The 20,158-nt window shown below is 45.4% G+C and overlaps 1 protein-coding gene across 4 annotated transcripts in view; it reads left to right on the plus strand.

Annotated features, from left to right (window-relative positions):
• Positions 1-19,216, plus strand: part of LOC118508187 — an 86,559-nt gene extending 67,343 nt beyond the window's left edge. For all 4 annotated transcript variants that reach the window (XM_036047747.1, XM_036047745.1, XM_036047748.1 and 1 more), the window contains 3 exons: positions 10,387-11,329; positions 12,422-12,582; positions 16,558-19,216. In XM_036047747.1, coding sequence (XP_035903640.1) covers positions 10,532-11,329; positions 12,422-12,582; positions 16,558-17,794 — 2,196 coding nt within the window. In that variant the 5' untranslated portion in view covers positions 10,387-10,531 and the 3' untranslated portion in view covers positions 17,795-19,216. The remainder of the gene's footprint in view (positions 1-10,386; positions 11,330-12,421; positions 12,583-16,557) is intronic.
• The last annotated feature ends 942 nt before the right edge of the window (positions 19,217-20,158 follow it).

A 20,158-nucleotide genomic window follows, 5' to 3' on the forward strand; every position in this document is an offset into this window, starting at 1 on the left:
TTGCTACTTAGTCATTCGGATATGCTCAGGATCGCAGGCATTAAAAAATTAGCACAAAACACATCAGTCTAACGAAAGTTTTTCACATTAAAATCAAGCTTATCATAGACATAGTTTATAAGATTCAAAGACCCAGTTCTTACATACGCACCCAAAATGTAGAGTCTGCCCCTATCTAAGAAAACCTGAGAGCTTCTACCGAGCTTGAGATGCTCAGAACAAAAGGGATTTTTTACTAAGTATATCGCTATAACTTGGAGGTGAAGTAAATGTGAAACTGGACGCCATAAACCTTGGAGTCTTCTTAACTCAAACTACATAGTCTGAAGGAACGAGGTTGACCTGAACTGATGTCCTCGTTGCATCCATCAGATCGCCTTTATCAAGCTACTGGCGGACAGCTGACATTATATACCAGAAAAGAAAAGCATTGGATGTATTTTTGAGTGGATTTGGTGTATTTGGACCTCAAAGATCAAAACTTATTCAGAATTCCTCAAAGAATATTGCTCTCTCCTACTACCATCCCCTCTTCCCCTTACTTTCCTCAACAATTGTCATCGACCACCTCGCAAAACCATCTCCGCCCATTGCTGCAACCGCACCGCGGCACAGTCAGTACGAGGATCATTAGCCCGAATGAATGTTGTTGACTCCCGTAAATCAACATAATTTTCTGTATTATATTTATTATCTTCACTGACAATGCGCATTTTTTTCACTCACTCTCGCACAACCTCTCCTCCTTCCTTGCGCGATACCACGGATGATAGTGAAGGGTCGGGGGTTGTAACTTTTTACAAAAACCCAAACATACGCTCTATAATAAAACGACAGACGGCAAGCAGACAGAACGCGACGGGGGAACACACACACACAAAGAAACTCACACCGGGTCGCAGTACAGTACAAACAAGCGCTGTTGTGATGGAAAATTTATACTTTTCCCTCTTCCGAAACGCGATGAAGTAAAATCGACAAGTAAAACTCGTAAGAAAGAATGAGCAAACACACACAAAGAAAAGAAAAACCTTTACACAAGATTCTGCCCAAACACAGCTGTACGGTATCATTTGTTTTCCCTTTTTTCGGTTTTTTTTTGTCGCTTGCTCGGTGGAACTAACGGGCCAAATCGGGTGGGAAAAACCGGGCCGGAAAAGTGAGAAGGATCGTGAGCTGCAGGTTTGGTGCAGAACGGTCGGATTGCTTTCGCGCGGGTTCTTTCAACGCCACATTTTCGGTGGATGGCTCATAAAGATGAGTTATTTTCCCGCTTATCAATTTAATGTACGTACGGTTATGTTCGCATTCAGGCCAAGACGTTTTTTTCTTTCTTCCTTCTTTCCTATCTTTCTCGTGTTCTCCTGCTTCCTTACCGTCTTGGAAAACATTCGTTCGGTACGTTTGGCGCTACTTTTTGGTGTGTAATTAAACATCGCGCTTTTCGCTCGCACGGATGCAAGTAAGACGGGCTAGCAGCAACATTGCGATACACATGTGATAACACACGCACACACACACACACACACATGCTGAACCATATGGAAAATTCTGCAACCGCTAATGGCATCGTCGTTTCGATGAGCCGTAAAAGAGCCACTTGTGACATGGGAAAATCTTTGGAGACAATGATTTTTCCGCTCCGCTCCGACGCTGTAATCAAGTCGAAGTCCGGACGGCGTTCAACGAAATGGGGCTCGGCAAATTATGTTTCGAGGAAAGCAACGAAAAACCAACGAGACATGCCATACTTTATGACTCATTTCGTTTTGCCATTTTTCATCCCTTATCGAGGGGCGATGATGCTCATTATTGTGCTTTGTGCGAGTTGGAAGGCATACGGTGAATGAAATGCTTTTCCAACTTCAATTGAATCATATCACTTTCGGTGAATAATATGAACATAGATAAATATCTCCTCTGAGAGAATAATTCAGGAAAACATTAAAATACTAAAAGAGAAATGGGTAGAAAAAGAAAGTTATTCATCATCAAGAACTCCATCCAGCTGACAATTTGAATTCGGAGTGTTTAAGGTAAAACAAGTAAGTAGAACTCCTGGTAGAATTGTTTCTTCCTAAGGATATGCTGACAGAGAAATGTGTAGTCCTTTCCCTTGCAAAGAATTCATCTTACTCTAGACAGAACAAACCATGTTGATCCTCAATCCAACCTTACTATGAAGTGCAAAGTTATAAGTAAATATCTAAGTTCAAAAACAACTCGTAGCATCACATCTTTCTAGCGTTTTCGATGCTGTATTTAAAGATTTTAAACATCTTTAGGGTTCTTACTACCTGTGCCGACAGCTTAAATAACAACCAAGACAGTGAAAGGATCATAGACATTATGCTACCTTTCACGCACCCAGCAAAACCCGGCACTAAACGCAGCATTTAAACGCAATCGGACATAAATCAACGTTAATCAACATGCTGCTGCTCACTTGGGCCCAGAATGTGAACCCATTAATCTTACGCATGCCTTTAGAAGGAGTGTAACTGAATTTAATTCACTTGCCTACCTGACGCACACAGCTAACCATATCGCACGCAGTTTCTTCCAAGCGGCAGACGGCAAAGACGACAGGCAAACCTCTCGAGAGACCGATCGGCCAACTTTCTTTCCGCATTTCGCCACCAAACGGGCACGACAGCTGACAGCGAGCGCCGTTAAATCATAATCTTGCGTACGGCGGCTCGGTCGGGCTGTAGTAAAGTGGAGCAGCAGGCAATAAGAGCAGTCTGCTTATCCACGGTCAGATCGTGGAACACACAACCTACCGCACAGAAGGCGTGCGGTTTTCTTTTTTCACGTGCCTTTTCCTGGGTTTCAACTCCACGGAATGGGTGCCTGTGGTTGTCCCCTCTAGAGATGCGACACAATGCACAACTGTTCGGTACAACGGTCGTCGCGGGAAGTGAGATTTTACGATGAGGACATCAAATTCTACACAAAGGCTATTCCAAGCCCCGGGTGCGTTCGTCGCGATTGTTGATGTAGTTGGTTTGATGACTGGCACTCGACTTTGCAGCAAAAGCATATATCGGGATGCTTCAATCAGAGAGAGAGAGAGAGAGCGAGAAAAAAAGCACCCCTGACAAACCTCTGCCGTAGAGGCATACCGGTGGCAAACGATTGACGCATGTAAACACTTAAACCACGCCAAGCGTTTCGGAGAAGCACCAGATGGGAAGGATCCGAAACCCGTCGGCCATTCCCTCAGGTCGGTGGCACGGTGAGTAATAAACGACTTTGTTTTGGCAAATTGACTGAACGAGATGATCTGCAGCGTTTGGTGAACTCCTACCAACTGGGGCCAGACAACGTTCGTTCCCCGAAACACTCCCAACGCGCCTCGTTGAATGTCGCGCACATCGAGCTGCTAGCCACAGCTAGACGATCCAGGCGCACACAGTGTCTAGGGCCTTTGCCTCATTTCTCCTGCGTACGGTGCATCGCTTGCTGGACGAAAAACCCACCCGAACCACGACGACGTCCGTGTGTCCCGAGTCTTTGCGCGACTCTGCATAATGATGATATAGCGCGAGCCGTGTGCCACCACCACTACACACCATAAGCAGAAGTTATGCTTTTTTTACGCTTCCACCACATCAAACATCAAACACAACAACGGTGCTCTGGTCGGGCACGCTGACGACGACGACGACGCCACCACACGCCCGTTTTGGGGTGTTCGGTTTTACGACATGGATAAGTGACAGAGATTTAAAGTTACGTCGAGAACGATGCTAACCGGTTTGGGGCGTCGCACGACCGGGCTACCGATGGCGCGATTCGGTTGAGTTGGCGTTTCTCGGTTGCGCGTACCGTTCTCTCCGGTGCACGTGACGGTACCGCTTGGGCCGCTGCTTCAACGAGAACGTGCGTGCGGGGGGCCTGTCGAATGGTGTAACTTTTTCGGGATGTGTAATCTGCGGAATAAATTGATAATTAAAATTCCGCCAAGGATTCTAGCGATTTTGCTGTGGACGGAACGGGTGAGATTTGCTAACAAGGTAAATAAACCTACCGCTATCGAGGATGGTTGGACCCTAGGGTGAGAGGTTCATAACAGTGTGTAAGCCGGACAGCACATGGTCCGAACTATGAGAATCTCTATTGATAAGTTTAGAAATGAACGTGAAAGTAAAAGTGATTAGAAATACTAAATTGCTCCAACAATTGGCACACCATTGAGTTGCCTTTTGTTGGCAAAGTTGGATATACGAAGAAATCCTGTTGAACCAATAGTTGATAGTCTGGTTTCAATAATTCGTTTGGAAAAAGCTAACAGAATTGCTCGAAAATTATGAGAACGTTGGCTTCTTCTAACAGCCAGCATTCGGTCCCAAGAAAGTCAACAGGAGTTATCAAATCAACTGCCATTTTGTATCTTACTGTTTGAATCGTCTGGACTGCATGACTGAGAAGTAAAATTACTTCAAAATGATAAGGCTATTCTCGTGCAAAGGTAACAGAACTCTTCGATCACGGCCACGCTTCGTTCCTCAACCCTCAATCCTTAGGGATCATTCCGCAATCCCTTCATAAGCCACACCAACTCAGTAGGGAATAGAATTGAGAGTTGAAGATGAGCCCGACAAAAATACTCAAACAATACTAACGATCTTCAAATTTGCATGGCCCAAACTCTGGAAAGATTTCGATCAGAAAATTTGGAAAACTGTGGTCGATAGCATGTCCAGCACAGACACCGGATACCGGTGGTGCCTAACTGGACAAACAAATTACACAATATCTCTTAACAGTAGAGATAGAGCTATACCATCGGAGCATTTGAAATCATCATCATCAGGACACACCACCAGAGCAACACGCACGATGCAACAAAGTGTTTACGGTGCAAAACCTCATTGTTGTGCATGCATGTAGTACAACTTTTTATTGAGTTATTGGTCGTTCGTTAAATGAAACACACACCACCGGCGCTATCAAACAATCTGCCCCGTAAGTTCTACTGATGGTAGAGGCATCATCCTCTATTTTATCCTCTCAGGACGTTCAGAATAGTCCGGATATCTTCACAAAAACACACACACAGACACACATGTGGGGTGAGTTGATGTTGCCGCTGGTACCTCACCCGTTACACACACCACGTTTTCAGCAATCGCCCAACTCATAAACCAATGTATGACTTCCTCCGTACTAAAGTTTCGCTTCATCGTGTAAAATCATTGTAAACGCGAAGACACTGAAAGGAAGGGCCGGGAGGAGGCTGGATGTCTGCCGTGCAAAATCAAACATCATTACAAACTAAGTTTATTTGAGTACGTTAGAATTTTACGAACAATTGCCTCACGCCCTTACCGTCCTCTGTCTACCTCCCTCCGCCTGCCAGCGTGTTAGCGCAGGCCAAGGAAGGAAGTTTGCCGAACCGGACGAAAGCGGGTGCAAGCAAACAGTAAACCATTTTCCCGGTAATGTCTTCCCGGGCTATAAATCTTCCTTTTGCCCCATTGCCATTTTTTTTTTCTTTACTTCTGCCTGCCCGAAAATCTTTGTGCTGCCTTTTGTTGACTCTTTCAGGAGCCGGGTGTCGGGTGAAAGAAACTGCAGGACGATGATGATGATGACGAGCAGAAGAATCATAAGGATGTAACTTACCGTTTAGCTCGATTTTGATTGACACACTCAGTTGACACACGTACCGTGACCACTTTTATCTGCCAGCTGGCACTGGTGCACGGTCTCATTTATCACTCACCCGGCGCTCGGCATGTTCCGCGCACGGCAATGGGCGCCACGCATCGCTTTACGCATCGGTTGCCAAATTGAGACATTAACCTCGGGACATTCCGAGCGGGACTCGGGATGCCCGTCGGTGTCTTGTTTCCTGGTCGAACTTACCTCAAACCACCCATCATGAAGTGGCACTTTTGGCCGTCATCGTCCATTGTTGTCGCGCCTGGAACTGACTGAGTTTTTCACGGTTTATCCTGGCGCAAGGAAAACAATGGACGGCTGGAGGTTTTTGTTTTGGGAAATTCGAGTAGCCATCACGCTGGTGTGTAAGTATTTGGCCGTGAATTCTTCACAATGCAGAGAGTAGAGCGTGAAGTGCTTCAAGTGTTTTGTTTTCCTTTGAGTGGTGGAGATGCCTTCGCTCGGAAACAGTTCAATAGCCTGACCCTGAAATTACATCATCCCTGGTCTTGCTACATTTTATAAAAATTCAAAACGAATTTACTAGCTCTAATTATTTCCTTTTTTCTCAAAATTCAAATTTAAACTATTGCAGCCAACAAACAAAACGATACTGACTTGCTCCCTTTAAACTTATGAGCTACGTGAACGATGTAACAAAATTGCAAGTAAAAACCGCCCCCGACTGCAAACAATACGCTGTGTGTTTGGTTTCTCACCACCACCAGCTTGCTTGCCCCCCTCCTATACCCCCTTATTTCACGCTCGCAAAGCAGCGTCCTTCCTTCAGCGTTTCGTTCTCAAGGAGCCCTGATGGGCGGGGAGTTTTCTTGTGCCACTGTTACTGCGACTACTTCTTCTGCAGTTACCGGTTTCCGCGTTTACAAATAAAAGTAAACAGAAACTGCAAAGCACGAATGCAGCTCACGTACTTATTTATGATACCGATGGCGATGAATATTAAAGCCTGGAATCGATGGAGACGCTCGCGTCTGTTATGGAAAATACGAATCGGGTTCAAAATGGCGCAACGGAACGAACCGTTTTGTAAATAATAAAAGGGAAAACAAAAGTGTTGATGCAATTTGGTGCAATCTTCTTCTTCTTCGATTCTTAAATTATGTTTTTGCAGAAGAGTTGATTGTCCTGTCGTTTCACGGGATTTTATTAAATCTTTTGATGCGCAATTAATTTTGACCTTAATGCCAATTCTGAAGAAAAACTCAAATGCCTTTCAAGTATTAATTAAATTTTTATACAAAAAATCATTGGACACTTCCTAGGAAGTACCTATTATAGCTGGTTTACGCAAGAATAAAGTATTAAGTGACAAAATAATTTAATTTTTTTTATTTAATGAGCGATTTGAAAACAAGTAGTTCTCTGCTCTCAGTGATCCTGTAAGAACAGCGCTCGAATGACGTTGGAAATTTGTTAAAATATTTCTTTAAAACATTCAGCATACCAAACATAGACAATTGGAAGACCGTTAAAAGGAAGTTTAAAGGAAAATCACAAAAATCATTAAAGATTTTACCTATGAGAACCTGCACGCCTTGGGCATAGCATTAACCCTTCGCCATTAGCCTGGGCACAGGCATTCCATCTTCCATTGCGAGTCCGCACAATCCACGACACTTGACAAACGACCTCCGCTGAACCTGTTGCGGCTACATCATTCGCAGCCATTCCCGGCTCCCAGCTTTTATCCAGCCCGCTGCAATCCAAATTTAAAATCCCACCACGGGAACAATATTACTAACGCGGCACAATAGACTGCCGTTTGTGTCTTGGCTCATTAGGTTGGCGAAAAGCAATACATAAAAGGAGGAAGAACCAGCGTACGGTGCGTAAATTGTTGCCCAGACGGATTGTCCTCCACCGAGGACCCCGTCCGCCCAATCAGCCAACCAGCCAGAAACCCCATCTCCAAGAGGTCAGACAGGTGTCAGACGGCGTACGGCGAGGGCAAAGGGAATTAATTTCTGTCTCGCACAGAACTAAAAATAACAATATCGTAAGCACTGCCCGGGGTCGTACCATCGTAAGGCAATCCAGCCCCGTGGTCCCTTTTGTACGGTTTTTGTGCGCATCTGCCACCCAGCATCCCCCCATTTTTCTCCACCCCAACATGTTCTCTACGCAACTTACGCGTGTAAGTGTAAAATCTGTCCCGTTTCGCTTGTGGACGAATTTTTCGGCTAAGTGGCTCTCGGCGCGGCACTACCGTGTTCGCTGCTTTCTTAGTCGCTCGACGGGGCTCTAAATTAAACGGCACCAGATTCAAAACCTGAAACAGCTGAAGAAACAATAAAACGGGGGAAAATCCTACCATCCCCAAGTCCCATTTCCCAGGCCCTAAAGTTGGCTGAAAATTGGCCTACCTTGTACGGTGCCGTAAGGGTTTAGGGGTTTAAAAATGGCGAACGCCAGACAGGCCGCCGCAGGCTGCATTGGAAGGTATAAATGGTGGAGGGGGAGAGGGAAAAACATTCTACAACTGCTTTTACTACGGAATTTCGATGATTTGGCATTCGTTTTTCGTTCCAAACTGTACCAATTCCAGGGCACACACATTTTACTCAACCCCTTCCTGTTTGCTCCGCCGATGCTTCCTCCTCGCCAAGCAGCGGCGCAATCGTGGAAGCAAACGTGGAATGTATTCGCCTGGTCCAAAATTTCATCGCGTTTTGCGCTTGGGAGTGTGTGTTGTTTTTTTCTTTCTCGGTTCGTGATTTATTTATTTTATTCGCCACCGTACTCGTACCGCCGGATGCACGCACACACCGGCAAAGGCTTTAATTTGAACCATTGTTGCTTTTAGTCATTGCTTTAATTATTTCAAAGCATCTTGACGAAACTCCAGCGTCAGCGACAGTGCCACCACCAACAGTGCTTCGCTGGGCTGCAGTGTGTTTGGAGAGTAAATTTGTAAACGGAATGAAAAACAAACCTACAACCTTTATTGTATAATTGAAGCTTGAGAGCCGGGCGTAACTTTATGATTAAAACATGCTGCCTCGGGGTTTAATGGTAGAACGGATGTGCGACGAATAATTGATTAATGATGCTGGGGAAATTAGTGATGACTGCATTTTGGCAAAAGCATAATAAACGTTACAACATTTGTTGGTAGAATCGCTTAGCCATTCTCGACGCTTATGCAAATCCATGCGAAACACAAAAGCATATCGGAAGCTCTCAGACACAATTATCTGAAATTTTGAAACAACAAGTGTTGCGGCGATAATTTCCTGCTCAAACCAATCTTCACGGCACGTGCCAATTCGTATTATAGCTCTTGAAGCTTGCTTCGCTCCCATCGGCTCCCAGAGCCCGTTCACTGAAGCGGGTGCCCGCCCTTAACATCGCGTGCCGAACGGCCATTCCCGCTCTTCACCAGCGGCAGCCAAGTGTCAAGAGTGACAAGTTTTTGACAGATTACACGTTACCGAAACCGACCTTATCCATATTCTAAGTAGCGGTTTTTGGTGGAGGATGTTTCGAGTGTTCCCGGGAACTTGGCTTGCTCGAGCCAAATTGTTGGAAGTTTGCGGGGTGAAATATTTTGCGTGCTGCGGATGAGGCACAGTGGCACAAAGAGTTGGCCGCACTCGACAGAGAGCGTGAGTTGGGGTGTGCCTAATTTGTGGTTACGCTGGGATGATTATGAGTTGCGTTATGATTTATGTAGTAACAGTATTGCTCTCTTGGTATGCTTCAAGAAAGTCGTTACGGAAGTTTTGTCGTCTCGTTCGTAAATCATGCTGGGTGGGATTGTATCTTAAAGTCGTTCCGATAACTGACCTGGCAGGAATTAAAGCTATAAGGAAGGAATTAAGAAAGCTGATTATTTACTCGCAAGGAAATGAAAGAAAATTTATGCCAAAAGTAGCTGAATTGATACAATTTTTTGAGGCATCATCATCAGCAGTAAAGCTGTATGAGCCATACAATTATTGAAACTTTCCTCTGCTTGAGGATCGTGCTAACATATTTTACAGGACTCTGCCAAGAGGATTGGTAGTCTTTGGAAAGTCGAAGATTCTCTCCAGTTAGGCCATCTGCCCCATAGATGCGGCGTGAAGAATTTTATCCGAAACTATTGATCTTATAAATCCAAAGGTCTTTCTATACGACAATATTTACCTGCTTTGAGCAGTGCAAAGAGCGCAAGAATATCTGCCAAAAGCTGCTCTCCAACTGTACGTAGATCGCTACTCTCTTTCGGACTAAAACTTCATTCTTGATGTATCTGATGCTTGATGATGAGCAATTGACTAGTGCTTAGAAATGAACGCCTCCTGCTTAGATATCCAGTACATTACAATGACCAGTGTTCTTCCTATTCCGCTGTATGGTTAGGTTCTTGACTCACAAGCTATATCTTCAACATCTAAAAGCCTGGAAGAGTCTCGACATTTCCAACGTCTTTGACATTCTTTGAGCTGATAGTACGAACGCCTCCGTTGCTCTGTATAATGCAGTCGAATTGTGTCTGCAAACCTTCAACTGGATGATTGAAGTACAAAAAAAGGATTTGATATTTAACAGCGTCTCTTACAAATAAAATCTCAAAGCTTATGCGCATCCCCATTACGAGATATTGAAGAACATAATGTCTCTTATTTATCTCTTTATCGAACTCCTTTCTAACTTTAAGAAGATAAGCGCATTAACCACCACCACTTTCACCTTTATGCTTTTGCTTTCCAGATGTGCACCAATCGAACGTGAGCGAATGTCTTCTCGGCTGGTTGGCTACAACCTAAACCCAAGCGAGAGAAGAAAATAAATCCACTACGAACAGCAGCAAAAGACGCATCAGGCGGCGCCCACTTCAGCACACGCGTGACGAATCATGGCCGAAGCAAGTGGACCGTTGGTCACCTTGGTTACGCTGTCGGTGCTACTGCTGGCGCTCACCCGTCTGCAAACAGTAAACTGCTTCTGCCCTTCGCTCTGTACCTGCGAGAGCGATCGCAATCTACGCACGTCCTGCATAAACGCCTCGCTCGAAGTGGTACCGATCCAGCTCAATCCGGACGTGCGGTACCTCAACCTTACCGTCAACCAGATCACCAACGTACACTTTACGCTCGCCTTCTACTATCAGCTCGAGTCGCTCGATCTGTCCCACAACCAGATCGATTCGCTCGGGTCGAAAAACTTCGAATCGCAGGAAAAGCTGCTGGCGCTCAACGTTAGCCACAATGTGCTGCAAGCCCTGGCGAAGGACAGCTTCCGTGGGCTGAAGCGGCTCGAACTGTTGCGGCTCGGTGACAATCAGCTCGAGCAGATCCATCCGACCGCATTTCAGGCCCTAACGTCCTTGCGGCGGTTGGAGCTGATGAACAACCGACTCGTGAGCTTCGAGGACGGTGTGCTAAGGCCGCTGGCAGCACTCGAAACGCTGCTGCTGGCCAACAATCAGCTGCTCGAGGTCCCGTACGAAGGTAATCTGGAGTATGTGCGGTCGCTGCGCCATCTCGACCTCGCTACCAATCTGATCGAGTACGTCGGGAACGATAGCTTCGGCACGCTGCACGAGCTGCGCACGCTCCGGCTGGCCGGGAACGTGCTGATGGAGCTCGACTGGAGCGCTTTCAGCGGGCTGCACGCGCTGCAGCTTCTCGACCTGGCAGATAACAATCTAACGGTAAGGTTCACCCGATCGTTACATAATTAGATGGAGGTTTTCGTGCTGGGAGAAAGCGAGACAGTCTACAAATCTCGACACGGTCGGGCAGCTTTCGATTTGAAATTCAAATTAATAGAATTTAATAAACCATTTCCATGCAATTAAATACGGCGCTGTGAGTTGGGTCCGTTTTAATGGAGCACCCCATTTGGAGCTCTTTTTGGTGGGTACGGTCAACGTGTGAAGAAACCGATACCCATTAGTTGGTGGTGACGATACTCACGCCCGAGATGGTCCGTGGAATGGTTCCGGTGCATCAACGATGAAAGCGCCGACTCACGTTTCGACGAGTTAAATGTTTCACTCCACAATTGATGGACAGATTTAAATGCGACTCGGTAGAGGTTGGGGCGCCTATAAATTTAAAGGGAAGGATTTATGTTTGACGAAGCATTTGCGTTGTGGATGAAGTTTTTGTGACATTCAAAAGACTGTCACAATAATTTTGTTGTAGTAATTTAATTGCTTTTCTTTACAGTGTTTCTTAGGCCATTAAACAAGTGTTTCCATCATTTAAACGATTTGCTATTCGAAACATAGCAACAACTTCGATTATGTGTTAGGGCTTGGACTTAATAACATTGTAAAATTCAATTTTATAAAATACGATCGTCTGAAACAAATCTAGATCCTAATATACAAGCCGTAAAGTTTTCCTCAGAGCTCGCAGAGTCCAGAACAGAAAAGAACTTTATCATGGTTTTTAATGTCTAAATTTACTTTCATAATAATTATTTCCTTCCTTCCTTTAAACAATTATTACCCGCATCGGGGAAAAACGATTTCGAAAACTCTGCCTTTCCAATTTCCATCCATCGGCTATTTATTTTCTGCCTTCGTGAAAATTCATCACGATACCCGGCGAGGGAATTATTTTCACCCCATTGACATCGCTGATGGAGTGTGGACGGCTTTGACTCCCGATAATGCTTATAATTTATTTCGATTGAATCCCACCACAACCACCCCGGGGGGTGGGTTGAAATTTTCACTTTCACATTCTGATCATCGCGTGCTTTTCCGTCTCTTTTCCACACTCTACTCCCCTAGACCATCCCGACGGTGCAGCTGTCGAAGCTGTACAATCTGACCACGCTGACACTGAGCGGTAACTCGTTCGTGGAGCTACCGGCGGTTGCCTTCCAGAATCTGTTTCAACTGCGTGAGCTGCATCTGGACCGGTTGGATCGTTTGGAGCGCATCGATACGAGGTAAATGGGTACAGTTAGTGGTTCACTTCATCCCTCTCGGGAGCTTTATCATGCAAAGGGTTTCCTTCCCCCTTTTTTTCCTGTGCGCAATATTACCACCGCTGCATCTAAGCACGGTCCGCGACGGTGTAAATAAAGTGCAACTGCAGTCGAACACACCACCGCAATCGAACGAACGAACACGGTGTAAAGCATCGAAAATCGATTGTCAGCTCCGATGCAATCCGTTATGAACTGCCAGCATTCCATTGACTCCGGGTTTGAAGTTACGCTGCGGGTGGGGGAGCAAACGCTGGATTGGATGATGTTATCATCCGAGTGAGCCGTGTGTGCGCCACGATCAACGCAAACGTGATACGGGAGCTTGAAGGGAACCGGGTTTGCGATAAAATGTTACGGGCTCGCGAAGGAGATGGGGAGAAAAGTATCGTAAACCCGCGCCGGCTGCCAAAAGGTTTTCCCCCGAACGAGCTGTCATCAATGTTTGTAACGATCGGCTGGGATTATAGCATTTTCCAACCCGTCCCAGGGATCGCACGTGTTGGTGAACGTGCAGCTCCATTAGAGGGCGGCACTTTCATTAGCGCAGCTCGTTCGTTCGTCTAGGACCGGGCAGCTTGGTGGTCGGGTGATCCTGTTTAAACATTTCCCCATATCTTGCCGCTACCCCCGTGCCTCCAGTGAAAGGTGATGAAGTTTTATATTTTTATGACTCTCACCACAACACTAAACACGTAAAGCAAATGTGGCCACACAAATGGTTCGATGGCACAATGGCTTCGTATCGTTTCGAACCGATGTGGAATTGATAGTGATTGAACATTGCTTCAGACCGACGGGTTCAGTACTTCCTAACACGGTTGCTCTCAATGGGACATCGTTTGTGACTATGCGAGTACTCAGTACTTCTTTGAACTAGAACAAGAACTGCTCTTTCCCGTGTAGTTAGGTGCATTAAATGAAGAACTTCTACTTAGACAAAAAGCAGCAAATGATACCGCAAAATCATTACATGGGTCAGCAGAAACTCAGAATCTATACTACAGCAGCAGATGAAATCACTAAAGAGGCACGTGATAGCTTCTTCTTCTTCTTCTGTGGAACTACAACCTCGAGAGGTCTCGGCCTGCCATTTCTGGCTTTCTGTGACTTAATTTTACCCGTAGTAAAGTAGTCAGCCTTTCGTACGGGGAGGCGGTCCGGATGGGATTTGAACCCCGGCCCTGCCGTGTGAAGATCGGTGCCGCTGTCGCCTCGGCCACCGGACCGCCCCACGTGATAGCACTCACGATTCATATGCGCTCGTAGGTACATTTTGACAACTTGCTAATCAGTGTTCCTTCAGGTACAACTCAGTCTTCAGCCCAGCCCAGGAAGCTTTCAACATAAATTGTGTTGATACGAGCGAGTTTAAGGCTTAACACTTACCATTTTACGTTTTTATATTTAAACATGCATCATATATACTGAGATGCAATAAAGTGAGTTTTATGAGATGCACACGAAATTAAATTCCAATCGTGTATGACGTTTCCTTCCAATCATTGAACCAACAAAATCCTCCGTTCCTCCTGTGCTCATTTTATTTTGACAAACTATTTTCAAAATTAAAACCAACTCTACCAGCCAGCGAACGGCACCCACAATACGGTCTCAGGATACGCAATGTTCATGCCCCGAACCGGTAGTACCGGCTCACTTTTGTTTGCTGCTACACCCTAGCATCACCCTGACAACGAGCCAAAATACACGAGCGCGCGAGTGTAGTGAAAGTTTCGCGTGTAATTTCGGTAAAAACCTTCTCGCACGCACGTTTCAACATGTCCTCGTTTTTTTGTGGCAAAAATAGCTTTTCCTTACCGTGAGGGAACCAAAAACACACAAAGGAAAACCGGGCGGGAAAATGTGATAGTTCATCATCAGAATTCCTTCTCGAGCTCGAGGTTCGAGAATCGGTTTGCACCGCGCTTAGAAGGAACGGTTGGAGGGGCCAGGCCACGAAGCCGAGAACAATAGCTGCACAAACGCGTGAAATGGCGGACGTATCGAAAGTTGGGTCGAATTCACACATTCGCCAACTATTTTCGTACCATCTTGCCCGCTGTCTGCACCACGGGAACACACCATTTTGCTCAGCGTAACCCGTAACCGTTGTCGTCGTCGGTGGAATATAAAGTGTATTTTATTGTTAGTCGTATGCAGCATGCTCGCCAGCAGTCTCCTAGCAGCATGCAACTGCCAAATAACGCCTGCCAAGATACACTTCCTCGTTTGCGCAAGATCACGCTGACGCACGTATTAAGCCCGGCTTCAGCAGGAACAGCACATCCTTTCATCGTACGGCGTGTGTCGGTTCCGAGCAGTTGGCGTAATTGGAAGAAAGAAACTATTTTTGACACGTTCAATGTTGGTGTGGTTAAAGGGAAATATATATTTTTACGTCTGGTTATAAAAAAAAAACAATCGTGATCGCGAGTTCCTTTATTTGCGAACCTCAGGAAAACGATCATTACATAAACCGTTAAGACACACGTAGAAGAAAGTCGTTTTAAGTTCATTTTCCATTTCAAACAGATTTGACTATTTGAAAGCATCTGGCAGTAAGTTCGTAAGAGCTCAGTAGCCATTCTCAGGAAAATCCTCCTACAAAAAGCATTGAGAGTAAACGATCAACAGCTCAACCAGGAACATCTCTTGAACTTATTGGACCCAAATGTCTGGGAGAATTTCCAAGCCACACACCAATAGCCCTTAACCATATTAACATTGAACGTGTCAAAAATAGATTCTTTCTTCCAATTACGCCAACTGCTGTGAACCGACACGCCGTACGATGAAAGGATGTGCTGTTCCTGCTGAAGCCGGGCTTAAGACCCAAGAGTCTTGGAGATTCTCCCAGACTCTTAGAGTATGTTGTAAAATTAGGAGTTAGTCTGCAAAGGATTTATAGATCACTACCCAGGAACATTAGAAGCCATACCATTATTTGGTATAAAATACGTCTCGAGATAGTCTTATACTTAAGCGATCTATATAAGTGTCCACTGCAAAGTGAGCTGAGGCTGAGGCTGAGAAAAGTAGATTTCACAAACCTCTTTTCTGATTCATTTCTTGATACTGTCTTGTCTTCAAATGATGCCCTTTTTGAGAAGAATAAACTACGAATTTAGCAGCTCATCCTCAGCACCCGAAACCCGCCCCAGGTCAAATGAAGTGGAAGTGGATGTAAAACGAATATCTCTGTTCGCAGCAAACATAATACGCCTGCCCTTTACCAGCCTCCAAATAACGCGTCGGTTAGTCACATGTTTTCATGTACCGAGTCATATAAATTGTAGCACCATTAACAATGCTATCTTATGTGTGCCACTCTCGCTTCAATTTCGTCCAACGTGCAGGACACCCGACAGGAAAAACCGTTCGCTCGATTTACTCGGTACGTCGTAAACATTGCCCCTCGCAGCGATATCACCCCAGCGTCTGCCCTGCTTGTGGTTGCATTTGCATTGTAACTCGCGGCACTTCATGAACCGTGATTACCGCGATAGCTACATGAACAATATTCGCTGCACAGTCGTTTAGTGTGGGCACACAGGCATATAAAATCAAATGTAATGAGTTGTAAAAAGAAACGCGTGCTGGTGGGGCGTGTTTTGGGAGGATGCAGCCAAGGGAGATACTTGTGGGAGTTACAACAAAAAAGAAGTCTAACTGAATCACACTCTCATTAGTTGCGTTATTGTTGATTGTTTGGAAGGGAGTATTTGTAACGTCCTAAGAGCCTTGCAAAATGAGAGTCTGGAACGATGCGCAATTCGAGACAATCAACAGCCTACACGTCATCTGTTGAGTCCAAGCCTAAGTCATTGAATACTGCTAGAGTCTTTAAATAACAATTGATAAAATACAAATCTTTCCCTTCACACTGTGGCTTATCTGCTTTATCCTTTTTCTCCTCCTTTTATCTGTATCTAGAGCTTTCATCGATAATACCCACCTGCAGGTGCTAACGCTCGACGACAATCCCTCGTTTGCGACCCTTCCCGTACGTCTGTTTCACGGTAACCCGCATCTCATCGACATCTCCATGCGTCGGAATGCGCTGCTCACGCTGGACGCTGTACAGTTCCCACTCGATCGGCTACAGCGCCTAAAGCTGGCTGGAAATCCACTCGTCTGCAACTGCACCATTCGCTGGCTGTGGCGACTGGTGACCGGTACGCTCGATGACGACGATGGCGATGATCCGGACGGTGTTGCCTTCCTGGGGAAGTCGTTGGCAGATCACACGAACATAACCACCGTACTCCTCATCGACAAGGACGAGATTGGCTGTGATTTGAATGAGGATGGGCTAGTAACCAGACGCAAACTGCGCAACATGTCCGAAAGTGATATAAACTGTCCAGCGCATCTCGTCACGGTGCTGAGCATACTGCTCAGTCTGCTACTGTTAACACTCGGGGCCGGTGCTGCCATCCTGTACCGACGCAAGTCTCGCGAACGCAAAAAGATACTGCAGGAGCGCAAGAACGTGCACGAGCGTATAGTGCCGCAGAAGGTGGACAAACTGGAGCTGGAGCGCTATCTAGCACAGCAGGTCCTGTCCAACGACTACCGCGAACTGAGGCCCGCCTGTGATCTGCCGGTGCGATACGATCTCAAGTACCCGGACCAAACCGCACACCAGCTGGGTGTGTCGGCCGAGGTGGATCCCGATTCGGACCACTACGAGAACATCGACTACCTCCAGCACCAGCGAGTCCTTGGCAATTCGAGCACCGCAAACACGCCCTCCACTCAGTCCATCATCACGAACCCTTTTCACCATCATCAACCCCCAAGCCAATACCACTACGTACAGGGACATACTCCTCAAGTACAGTCTCAGCTGCATTCCGCATCCTATCAACACCCACAACCCCATCAAAGTCCACAACATCACCATCACCACCACCACCACCAGCAGCATCAACAGCAACGTCATCCGCAGGCACCTGCAATGACGATGCAACATCCGCACAAGTATCCACACCACCAGCAGCAGCAGCAGCACCACCACAACAAGGCCAGTCCTACGCCCGGGGCTGCCAACACCAACAGTAACACCTTGCCAGTGCCTCCGGGGCAGCGGAACCTCAACAACTATTCGCCCAACTTCTTCATCTACGTCCTGTACTCACACTTCATCCTGCTGCTTCTAGCCTTATGATGAGGCGGTACTGCAGGACACGGTACGGGATGCGTACTGCGATAGGCGCACACGGCTCCTCTAGCATGTAGCAAAAATGAAGCAATCCAATCAAACTTTCGACTCGTTTTGTACAGTGAATTAGTGCAAATGGTAACGAAACATAAGTAACTTTCCTCTTACTCTTCACCCTTTACGTTCTCTTCGAAAGGCTAAGTCACCAAAATGTGGCGGGGCATGGGGCGCCGAAGGTGGTTTGCCCGAAACGAACGACAAGGCTAGTAAGAAATGACAACAAAACAACAATTGTAAATGTACATTTTCCTTTCGGGCGGGCAAACAGCCACACACATCCACACCTAGACTAATGTTAACAAAATGCGTAAATTAAGGGGAATTGTTTTTTCGAAGAATCGTTCAAATGCGCCATATTAGATTAAGTGGTTTTGTATCTCGAATTGTACTGTACGTTAGGAAAGCAAATAAAACAAAAAACAAGCCCAATATTTACCAAGCCGTATAGTTGTATTGAGAGAAGCTTAAATACAACACGATTTCACCCGGTTTAGAACATCCAATTAAGCCTTAACTTTTCGCTGTACAACTGATGTAATAAATTGATTTACAGGAGTTGGCTTCGTGTCTTTAGTTTTCTTGTATAATTTAGTTCGCTAAATCGTTTTTAACTCTAGCGAACAAATGTTTTTCACTATTTTTGAGACCTTTTTTTCCTGTTTTGATGTGACTCCTCTTCCAACTATGCAACACTATGAAGCTTCTTGCAGTTCTTTCTTTCTTTCTATTTTGTACAGTAGATAGAGGTAATTTATATTTTTAAAACCAGCGTGTAAGAGGCCGGACACAAACAGAACAATCTCCCACGACATATGCGTAGCAATGTTGCAAAACCAATTACGAGTTGAACGTTGCAAAACACCCAACAATAAATAGTGGGAAAAACGAAGCAAAACTGCAAAAAGGGTGACAAACAATTTGTAATACGACGTAAAAACGGGCAGTAAAATTGTCAAGAAAATGAGATAATTTAACTAAAAACACACCAGAACAAACAAAAACCCCTATTTAAAACTGCTTTATTTTGTATCATGCAACACACGCCAAGAGAATAAAGTCACTAGCTTCGAGGAGAACCTTCTGAACATAAAAACAAAAGCTATAAAAGAAACAAGAAATGAAAAGCAATCGATAAAACTAAAACAAAAAGAGGACAAATGGAAAGAATTTTGAATATAAAACACTTAAAAACAAGATGGTAGAAACGGTACCGGCGAGGAAAAGCTAACGCGTACGAATTGTAATACTAATCGATAATATTACGAATATGTTAAACTGAGTTGTTATAAGACTGAGCCTGGTGGAGAGCAAACAAAAAATCGAAACGGCTACTGAGGTGAAAAATAAATTTGACTACTGAAACGGAAAGCAATCGTGCAGCGTGCTTCGTTGTGTAGAAAACCCATCCGAAAACCAACACACAGGTTCTAGCGTCTTCCACCGAGAAACATGGATCTCCATCACGATTGACTTTGAATTTTTTTCGCTTTAAGCTCGGCCCAAACAAACACGACCATCACACACACTCTTCTTCGTTTGAAGTTTGCTGACATGAATATTTCATACTGGGTTGGTGTTTAACCATTGGAAATCAATACCGGGGGGTTCGGTGTAGGGCTCTGGTTGCTTTTTCCCGTTGAGGGTTTGCCCGTGAGAAGCTTTACCTGTGTGATGATCTATCACATACCATAATTGACGGTTCTCGGACAGCTCGTTCGACCAACGATGTAAAACGTCACCTACTTTCCTGCCTGATGGGGAGGTCCGGCCAGTGGTGGTCTCTAGTGGGAAAACGAAACCGTCCAGCAGTCACCACCGAACAACCGGAAGTCGGTTGGTAATGGCGGTTTGTTTCAGGGTTTCTTTCACCACTTACAGCCTAAGCAGCATGTCCAGAGAAAATGATTCATTATTTATTTATTGTGTTTAAAAATAGAGCCATTTTAAAACAACCCTTGGCACAGCAAAGACAGAACTGAAACCCCAAAATAAAACAAATCATTTTATTGTACCATGTTGTTGTTGGGCTGCCTGAATAAAACAAGCTGCACTGTTCCTGGGACAAGATTTTGTTGAAGAACCTCCCTTTCGATGCAGCAGTACCGCATGCAATGTTTCATTTCGCAAATGTCCCATGCACCCCATTGTTCGCCCCAGACGTGCGCCAAGGAGGTTCGAAGTGCATAAAACATGTGCCAGAGAATGTGGGTTGAGCGCAAAAAAAAACAAAACATCAATACATTATTTAGGTGCTTCAAAGGAATCGAAAGCACTAGGCTCATGGACCAAACAGGACGAAGGATACGATTC

Source organism: Anopheles stephensi, chromosome 2, assembly GCF_013141755.1.
Source record: "Anopheles stephensi strain Indian chromosome 2, UCI_ANSTEP_V1.0, whole genome shotgun sequence".
Taxonomy (NCBI): domain Eukaryota; kingdom Metazoa; phylum Arthropoda; class Insecta; order Diptera; family Culicidae; genus Anopheles; species Anopheles stephensi.